The sequence below is a fragment of the Malaclemys terrapin genome, chromosome 1 (assembly GCF_027887155.1).
Source record: "Malaclemys terrapin pileata isolate rMalTer1 chromosome 1, rMalTer1.hap1, whole genome shotgun sequence".
NCBI lineage: Eukaryota > Metazoa > Chordata > Testudines > Emydidae > Malaclemys > Malaclemys terrapin.
This window is the reverse complement of record NC_071505.1, coordinates 19,034,989-19,045,373: the sequence shown is the minus strand read 5'-3', so window position 1 is coordinate 19,045,373 and position 10,385 is coordinate 19,034,989. Positions and strand designations below refer to the sequence as shown.

Sequence of the window (10,385 nt, the reverse complement as noted above, 5' to 3'; positions counted from 1 at the left end):
AAAATATTTGGGGGGGAGGGGGTTTGGGAGTGGATAATCAGCTGAATATGAGCTCCTAGTGCTATGCTGTGGCCAAAAGGACTACTGCAATTCTCAGATGCATAAACAGGGGAATCTGGAGTAGGAGGAAAGAGGTTATTTCACCTCTGTCTTTAGCACTGGGGCAATTGCTCCTTGAATACTGGTGCCCATAATTCAAGAAGGATGTTGATAAATTGTAACTAGTGAGGGTGGGAGGGGGGTAAGAAGGAACTTATCTTGTGAACGGGTTCTCCCATCATTACTTAATGCAAGATTACTTGCACCTTCCTGTGAGGCAACTGGTACTGTCTATTAGCAGAGGCAGGATACCAGATTAGACCTGGTCAGATCTACATTCATCTGTTCCTATAAAATAAAATTTGAGGAAAGAAGTTAAAAAAAGAAAGGGTTGGCTTAAAATTCAGACTGAGCCCTTTTTATGATGTGAAAATATCCTTCTCGGTAACTCTAGAAGCTCATACTCCTGGAGGTGTTAATATGAAAAACTGATAGTTCCATTTAGGTTTCCACTGCAAGCCTATTTCAAACTGCAAGTTCTGCTGCAGAATTTCAGAATGATATACCCTTTTGAGTGACAACGGATTGTCACATAATTCCAGGGACAGGGAAGAAACAGCAATATGCATGCATTTCAGCTGGTAAATCAGCATCAGAATTTATTATTGGAGCGCTAAAAAGGCAACTGCTAAATCTGGGCCAAAATATTCAATGAATGTAATTAGCCTCATGATAGTGCCTTATGATTTCCCTTTTCTGAGTCCCCTACTCTTCACCCACACACAAACACCCATATTGAGCCCTCCTGCCCCACATCTCGATACAGTAATCAGGCCCAGTTGTAGTCCCTTTCAGCGTGGCCTTGTACCATTAAACCCGATAGTAGTTTTTTCCATGGACTTTAATGGGAGCAGGATTAAGCCCTTTTCGAGCACAGCTTCCTGGCGTACCCAGTCCCCTAAAACCGTAGTATCCAAATGAACTGAGTATGTTGCATGTATATGTAATAAGTTTGCAGAAGGCAATATGCTAATATTGGATATAATATTTCTTTCTACTTTGTGTATCTCAGCTTACTTTTCTGCTGGGGACCAGACCAGAGTTTAGTCTTTTCAGGACTTTATCTATCTATCTAAATATAGAGTTAAGCTTCTCACAGAAAAAAAGAGACAAAATCTCTAAAGGAAAATGTATACTAAATCTATCTGTATGAATACACAACAGTTTACTTATAACCTTGAAACAATTGTGAATATTGTCAATAGCAGCTATTTTAAAGACAACACTTTCGGGGAAGGGTGTGTGTGTCACCCAAGTTTTAGTACTTGTCACCAGAGCCGTCCTTTGGATAGGCCATATCGAGGAGACCATTCCAGGCCCTGTGCTTTGGGGGCCCCTGCGCTTCAATAAAATTGGGACCGTCCCGATATTTAGCCCTTTGTCCTGCATCCCGACCAATGTACGATTGGGATGCTATTTGCCCCGATATTCAGGTGAAGAGGTGGTCAGGGAGTGAGGTGGGAGGGCGGGGTAGAGGTGAGTGGGGTGAGGAAGTGAACGGGGAGGTGAGCGGCAGGTTGGCAGGTGGGAGGGGAATCAGGAGGCGGGCAGGCGGACAGCGAGGAGGAAGGTGGACGGGGAGCACGCTGGATGGATGGCAAGGAGACTAGCGGGGAGGTGAGCGGCGGGCAGGCGGGTGATGAGGCGAGTGGCAAGCGGGCAAGCAGACGGTGAGGAGGAGAACGGTGGATGGGTGGGTGGGGTAGAGGTGAGGAAGCGAGTGGCAGCCAGGCATGCAAGTGTGCCTTGCGGATGGTGAGGAGACTAGGGGGAGGTTGATTTGTCCTGGGCCCTGCACCCTCCTAGGGACGGCCCTGCTTGTTACTATCAAAAATTCAAATGAAAAACATAATGATGCACATACATCCACATCCACCCCCTAGAGCTCTTCTCTGGGAGGTTTACCTTTCTCAGATGCTGTGAAATGGTGTCCAAACCCTTGTAGGCACACCAGCTTCTTAAAGTCTGGGAAACAAGCAACAGGCCCACAGTCTCCTTCTAACTTCCTTTGAGTCTCTGCAAAAGACAGTGTACAATTTGCACAGCCTGCAGCAGTTCTAGTCCTTCTCTTCTCCACAGGAGGTGGGAGCCTGCAGTCTAAATGCAACAAAAGATTGCAGTCCCTGGGACACAACCCTTATAGATGACCCTTCTGGTCCTTATGTTGCTGCACCACTAAGTCTCACAGTCTGGCTCCCACTTCTAAAATCCTTACCCTAGAGTTCTATTGGTTTTGCTGTCAGAAAGAGTGACTCTGGGTGTATACTGTCAAGCTGCTTGCCCACAATGGAAATCACCCAAGTACCTTCAAATAGCTAATGAGAACTTGATGCTTACCACACGCAATATCTGGATGATTCTAGCCCAATGGTTCTCAACCCAGAGCCTTTGGGCCAATTGCAGCCCAATTAGCACACAGCTGCAACTTTGCTCCCTGGCTGCCCCATGCCTAGGAGCTGAAGGGGGAACATGCCACTGCTTCCGGGAGCCGCATGGAGCCAGGGCAGGCAGGGAGCCTGCCTTAGCCCTGCTGCATTGCCAACCAAACTTTTAACGGCCCAGTCAGCAGTGGTGACCGGAGCCACCAGGGTCCCTTTTTGACCAGGCATTCCAGTCGAAAACCAGACACCTGGCAACTCTAACCAGGTAAGAGGTGCCCAGGGCACAGAGCTACTGTGTGCACTACAGCACAGTAGCCCGGAAGAGGACACACTGCTGACAATGCAGCTGTTTTGTGGGCCCAGATCAGGCAAGGCTTAAAGTGGGCAGAGTTGCAAGGGGTCTCAGTCCTGGCAAAAAACACTTAAAAATGGAGTTGGGTCACCGAGGGGTGCACTTTAAGACCTGCCCTACCAAGTGCATAAATATTTATTTCAGATGAGATTATCATTGATTCAGAAACCCTCTCCCTCAATCTTTCTTCAGTCCACTTTAAGCACTGAGCTCAGGGATTCACAATTATCCAGCAGTGATCAACAACCCAGAACAATCCTGACTATTGTACAGAACCCGGTTGATTCACTTCCTCCCCCTCCCCCCGGATTATTTATCATGGTCACTGGTATTATATATTGTGTGGGTGTGGCCCACATAACAAAGAGCTGAATACGTGGCCCCCAATGGTAAATAGTTTGAGCGCCACTCTAACCATGAGTCACCCCACCTGGCTCCAGCAGGTCTGCAGGCACAAAGACTCTCTGTCACCAGCTTGCCTGAACTAGTAGGCAAAGTGAGCATACTTAATTTTCAGGAGTTCAATTAATGTCTAATTCAGGATGGGCCACTTGGACCTTACACTCCCCAAAATAAATCAAAAGTTTCTCATTGATGTAAATACAAAGGGCAGTCAGAAATAGGTCTGGCCAAGCCTGGCTTCTTGGGTTAAGGCAGAGAAAGATTTTTTCTTCCTTCTCCTAGCTTCACCCAGAACTGCCATTTGATAGAAGCAGTGAGCACTTTTTATCTGGCCAGCTGGGCCCTGATTGGCCTCTGCCTGCTCCCAGCCTTTCTAGCTGCTGGAGGTCCAAGTCTTGCTGGTTCCACCACAGCTGACCCGCGGAGGCCTTTGTAGGCAATGCCTAAAGGTCCAAACTCACTGCAATCTTCTTCTTAAAGGACCACTCTAGTATGGGGAGAATTATTAGGGACCAGTCAATGACAAAGGAATTGGCTGCCTCTGTGTGATGTATGTCATTGCTATAATGTAAACCCATTGTCCCCAACCAGTCTGGTAACTGGGATATTTAAACGTCAGAGAATAGAATTTATGGCCCTGATTCACCTCTCACTTTTCAGAGGTGTTCAGTATCTGTAGTTGTCATGGACTTCAGTAGCACTAGTAAGTGCTCTGGAAGTCTGAAAATCAGCTCACTTTCATTTAGGTGCTTACACACAGATTCAGGAGCCTAACTTTAGGAATCCAGGTTTGAAAATAAAATGCTGTAAGTCTGTATGCCTTAAATGAAGAATAAGCAACTAGCATACATTTTACGATGTAGACTCTTTTGAATGGTCTGACTGCCATTCCGAGATCTTATTTTATATGCTCTTTAAAATGATTTTATGCTTGTTTTCTCAATAAAAACCAGCCAAATGCCATGTCCCAGTACTCCTCATTTCTGTCCTTTCCCCTCCCCTAACCTTTTAGTGGTCTGCATTGCATATTAGTGTATCAGTAGGAAGGTTTAAAATGATTTACACAGAGATTATGTGCAAACTGCAATTCAAAAACACCAGACCTGTGAATATCCCTAGAGTCTTACGTCAAGTTCCAGCTTCTTACAAATGCAATTGATACAAAAAGGCTGCAGCGTTAATTGTAGTTCTAAATATTTTCAAAAAGTGCTTTTCTATAGGTAACAATGCTTGCCATTGCCAATATATTGTAGTAAAACAACGAATGCTGAGCAGGAGAATTTCTAAGAGAGACAAAGAGCCTTTATTTGCTGAGCATGTATGTGTTTCACTCAGTGTTCAAACAAGATTTTCTCAGCTGCTTTGAGACACCTAGTATCTGCTATTTTGACATGTGACAGTGAACTTAACAATTAATAGCTTAATTCTTTTACATCCAGCCATTCTGACGCTTCTGGCCAATAAAAAATACAGGCCTGTACAAGACAATGTGAAAATATTTATTATAGTACCAAGCCATGTAATAGATGGTTGCTTTTCACTGGCATTGAACTTTTGATCTTTCATAAATATTGTTTTGCATTTTAGTGAACCACCTGGGGTCCGCATTACGATATTTTTCAATAACCCTGAATTTTTGAATTAGTAGGTTATAGTCAACAAAAGTGGCAGTGGACCACACAGCAAGATTTATTTGGCCAAGGATATTGTTAACTTTACTTTCTTTAAAAACCAACCTGTTATTTTCAGCAAGGAATTGACAAGTTTATAAGAGCTGGCTGCACACATTGGTGAATTAATAAAGAGGTGTGAGAACAAATTATGCAATGAGGTCCAGCTGAATTAAGTCAAATAGCATCCTTGAAATTTCAATTAATTTCAACAGAAAGGTCAATTTTGCTTAAACTACACAACATGAAAAACAACACTTACAATCCTAATTATTTTTCTTCCTTTTCTCAGCCTGCCCTGTTCTAAAAACCAGAAAATTATTAACTTAGGGCTAGAGTCATAAAAGGACTTAGGTGCCTAACTGTCACTTTAGGCACCTAAATCCCAGAATCAGGCCCCTCTAGGATTCACAAAGCCCCCTCTCAGCTGTTCCTGAACACTGTAGGTGCCTAAAATCACTCAGCATCTACATTTTTTGCAATAAAAGTTGCTTAAGCACCTATATTTCTACCTCTGAGCATGTGCACTGCAGCCCCATGCCAGGTGTCTGAACACCTAAACCTCAGAGCAATGCATGAACTGAAGGAAGATAAGCAATTCTCTTCCTAACTCATCTGCAGGGCCTGATCTGGTAAATGTGCTCAGAGAACTTGCCCACTGGATTGGGCTCCTATAGCAAAGCTTACACAAAACACTGGGAGGGATGGGCAAAGGCCCTTCCTCATAATTTATAGTTTAGTGGTTAAGGTGTTCACCTGGGAAGTAGGAATCACCCCCCATTCAAGTCTCCCCTCTTCCTGAGAAAGAACAGGCTTTTGAACTAAGCTCTTCTACCTCTAAGCAGGCACTGGGCTAGGGGATATTCTGACAGTAGGCTTTCTCAAGCTCTCCTGTTAAAGCTGTTCCACTGTGGCTAAATAATGAAAAAAAGGTACTGGAGCAGGGGGACTGGAGCCTGTTTCTTCTACCTCCCAGACGACAGCTCCAACCACCAGGCTACAGAGTCATTCCCAGGCCTGTACCACTTTCTTAGCCCTTAGTGACCGATCCTATGTTCACAGGGTTATACACTCTAATTGTACACACATACATTTTAAGCATGTGCCTACTTCATTGAATGCAATGGGCATGGGCGGTGGGTCACATAGGCTGGGGGAGGCTGTGCCTCTCCAAACAGCCAGGCGTAGCCCCGCCCCCTGCTTACCACTGCTCTCTGGCCTGCGTAAGGCTCCAGTCCCCAGTGCAGCCCCACTCCGGGGCTGGGTGGGCTACATCCGCCCGCCCTCCTCGCGCTCGGGTTGTAGGGGCTGTGGCCGCATGCCGCCCGCCTTCCTGGCACTCCGGGCCTGGGGTGGCTGGGGCCACATGCCACCTGCCCTCTAGGTGCTCCTTTGGGGCTGGGGGGATAGTCTGGGGAGGGACAGGGCTGGTGGCCATGGTGGTGGGGGCTCGGGGCTCCGGCGGCACGGGGCTTGGGCAGGGGCGGCGAGTTATATGGGCCCATGGTGCCCATGCTCCAGCAATATTCAGGGCCCGGGGGCCCGGCACCACCAATGTTCGGGGCTGGGTCTCTCCCGTGGCCCCATCTGCCACCCTGCGCGCCTCTCCCGGAGCATCCCCCGGCCCCACCTGCCACCCCCGCGTGTCTCCCCCGGAGCGTCCCTGCCTGCGACCTGGGTATTGGGCGGCTGCCCTGCTGCCCCGTGCTGCGCTCCCTCTCCAGCCACTGTTGCTGCTGGTTACCAAAGGGAGCGGCACCAGCAGCATGCTGAGGTGGCAGCACTGCAGAGGGAGGAGGCACACACATGATGGCAGCCCCCTCTCCCCTCAGCACCCACCAGAGGGGAGGCGAGGGGGCTTCCTGGACCGGAGAGGGGCCCTAGGAGCACATGCAGTGACAGTGGTGCAGACTGAGTGTGCTGCTGGGGGCAGGGCCTGCCCGTGCGGCAGGGGAGGGCGCGGGGGGAGGGCGGCCAGAGCGCCGGGGGGAGGGCGGCGAGCCCGGCAGTGGCCCTGCTCTCCCTGGAGCTGGAGCGCCGCGCCGCCCCGCTCCAGGTGCCGCCCCAAGCACAAGCTTGGTGGGCTGGTGCCTGGAGCCGGCCCTGGCTGGGGGGAAAGGGGGAAGGCCCTCTCCCGGAGCTCACTGCTGCCGGTGGGGAGAGGGATGGGGGAGTCCTCCTCTCTGGCTCCAGCCCCAGGGCAGCCTGCCAACACCCCAAACTCCTCATCTCTGGCCCCACCCCAGAGCCCGCGCCCCCAGCCAGAGCCCTCACCCCCCCCCCCCCCACCCCAACCCTCTTCCCTAGCCCTGAGCCCCCTCCCACACCCCAAAGCCCTCACCCTCCCACACCCCAACCCTCTTCCCTAGCCCTTAGCTCCTTCCACACCCAGAACCCCTCATTCCCAGCCCCAGTCAGAGCCCTCATTCCCCCACACCCCAACCCTCTTCCCTAGCCCTGAACCCCTCTCACACTCCAAAGCCCTCATCCCCAGCCCCACTCCAGAGCAATATAGGGAAACTGTTAAACGCTTACTGTTTCCAGTCTATTTTTACATTATTTTAAATATATACAAGGCATGTGTGTGTGTGTGTGGTGGGGGAAGGGGACATGTGGCACTAGGACCCATTCTGGTCACCACCAAAAATTATACAAACTTGCCACCCCTGGGCTCGGGTGGAAGTGGCAGGGCTGGGGGCTAGCCTCCCTCAGCTGGTGGTTCACACTCCCCCCCATGGCAATGGGATTTAAGCACCTACTTTTCTGAATGTGACCCTATGGCCTACATGGAAATTATTTTAATATATGTTCTAAATCTGACTGAAGATTCATTATCTTCAATGATATTTGGATCAGGTCCTAACTGGTTTATAGTACAGTAGCAAAACAGAATAATCTGAACAGAAAAGCTGAAGGTTTTTTCTTTTTTTAATTGTAGAACCATTTGATTTTCGGTTAAAGGCTCAAAAACTTAAAGTTTAAGCCGGTAATGAATTACTTTAGTCAAAACTATAAATCCCTAAAAATGAGGCGTTATAATAGAAGTGTTGACAAAACCTTAACTAAAAGAGCACCAGTGGCCCTGCTAGGATAATAAAATAACAAACAGAGGAGGGAAGTTAAGCCTGTTGTGGAGGAACCTGCACAGTCTAGCTGTTTGTTCTGGTTTATTGAACTATTCACTGTGGTGTTTTTCAGTGAATGCACAGTTTATAGGAATGCATTATTCTGTGTAGGTTTGTGAACCAAAAAAAAAAAGTGATATGTGAGACTGGAGGGTATAAGGGACTGCTTTGTTGTAAAGAGTAGCTGAAATGTCTGTATTTTGTTTCTTTATTCCCATTTCTATTGCTGCTATGGAAAGAGAATAGAAGTTAAAACCCGTACATGTTTGATAATTACATACTGTACTGTAATACCTATAGGAATCACTTAAGCAACCATATCCTGTCTCCATGCAGGTTTGCGTCTGCTGAAGTAATCAACCTAACGCAGTATTCATAGTAACTCACTCCGTCAGAGAAAAGGAGGAGAATTAATGCATGGTGAAATTTACCAGAGACGGATGGCATGGGAAGGTCTGGGTGAAGTGGCCGTGCAGAATGGCCACTGCACCCCTGCGTGCCAACATGCTGGCTCAGAAGGTTGGCATCAAGGGGAGTGTTGGGTATGGCTAGGGGCAGAACAAAAAGATTCACACTTACTTGGATCTAGTAGGTGGAAAATGCTTCAGGAGAGGCATGGAGTATCTGCACTTGGAGAGGGATTTCTCCTCCCCTCAACCCTGCTTAGTTCCCCCACGCAAAGCCCAGGTTTCATTTGTGTGTATGTGCGCATGTGGGAGTGTGGGAGTTGGGAACAGATTTAGACAGGGAGTGAAGTTTATCCATAATACCAGCTACACTGTGGTTTCTTTCATGGGTGCAGCTCTGCTCAAAGCTTCATGAAGCATGCACACTTTGAGCCTGTGTTCCTTTTTTATACTCAGCGTTCTTCTTTGCCTGGATGCACCCACTTCATGCTTTACAAGGCACCTAAACTGGCCCCCATCTTCTCTCACCATCTGTGACTGTCCACTTTGGGTTATGGTAGGATGTTGCAGGTTTTGCTAAGGCAGAGTTCAGGTTCTTCCTTGCCTATGTTAGGCAAATAATCCAGGATATATGACAACAAATCAATGTGACATTCTGCAAAAAAACACTGAATTTCAACCCCCGAACCATGAATCCCATCTTTACAACTCCCTGCCACAGAAACATTGAGAAGTGTGGCAAAGAGGTTATGGTGGAACCCTCCTGCTTCCCTGAAAACTGTCTAGGTTTCCCACATACATGCTGCCATTGCCTTAGTGGTGGCCTGGTATCTCCTCATCCCTCACAGAGGTATCTGTCTGTACACTCCTCCATTCCTTGGCTCTTCAGAGCATGTCTCCACTATTTCTGGGAGTGAGCCTCCTAGCCCCGCTCCACAGACGTGTACTAGCTGGGCTCATGCTTGCACCCTAAAAATAGCTCTGAAGACATTGTGGCTCTGGCTCTTAAGCCCCCACCCCTGGCTTCAGAGCTCAAGATTCAGCCTACACAGCAATTTTTAGAATACTAGCATGAGCCCCACTAACACAACTCTGTAATCCCAGGTTGGAAGGCTTGTTCCTTAGCAAGACAGCTGGGTGACCAACTGTGGCTGGAGCAGGGGCAGGGGCAGTGGTAGGCTGGAGCAGGGACAGTCTGGAGCAGGGGCAGTCTGTCAGAACTATCAGGCAGCTGGGGGTATCCCCAACAAGGCAGTGATCAGGGCCGGATTTACACCTTACGTGCCCCTAGGCACAGCATCTTCAGCGTCCTCCCCCTCCTCATGTGGCCCTGCCTATAGCCCCGTGCTGCCCCATGTGGTCCTGCCTGGAGCCCCCCACCAGCATCCTCATGTGGCCTTGCCTGGAATTCACTTCCGTGTCCCCATGTGGCCCTGCCTGGATCCCCCTCCCACGTCCCCATGTGGCCCTGCCTGGAGCTCCCCTTCTGTGTCCCCATGTGGCCCTGCCTGGCGTCCCCTCCCACGTCCCCATGTGGCTCTGCCTGGAGGCTGCTCCCACGTCCCCATGTGGCCCTGCCTGGAGCCCCCTCCCACGTCCCCTTGTGGCCCCGCCTGGCGCCTCCCTCCCATGTCCCCATGTGGCTCTGCCTGGAAACCCCCTCCCCACGGCCCCCTGCCTGGGGTCCGCTCCCATGTCCCCTGTGGCCCTGCCTGGAGCCCTGTGGCCCTGTGACCCCCCCATCAGCCCTGTGTGGCCCACTCTGCCTCCTAACTTGGCTCCAAGAAGGCTGCTGTGACTTTTCACTTGAGGAAAAAATTGACCCACCGCCCGCCTGCTAGCTGTTTGCCACCACCCACCAGACCAGTCAGTCTCAGCCAGCTCAGGCTCTTCTGGTGCCACAGCTGCCTCTCGTGGGAGAAACGTGGAACTGCAGCATATTTTCTGCA

At 49.4% G+C, this 10,385-nt stretch overlaps 1 protein-coding gene across 1 annotated transcript in view; it reads left to right on the top strand.

Annotated features, from left to right (window-relative positions):
• The first annotated feature begins 1,738 nt into the window (after positions 1-1,738).
• LOC128830354 (semaphorin-3D-like) overlaps positions 1,739-10,385 on the top strand; it is a 30,987-nt gene continuing 22,340 nt past the window's right edge. The window contains exon 1 of the mRNA XM_054016175.1: positions 1,739-1,792. Coding sequence (XP_053872150.1) covers positions 1,739-1,792 — 54 coding nt within the window. The remainder of the gene's footprint in view (positions 1,793-10,385) is intronic.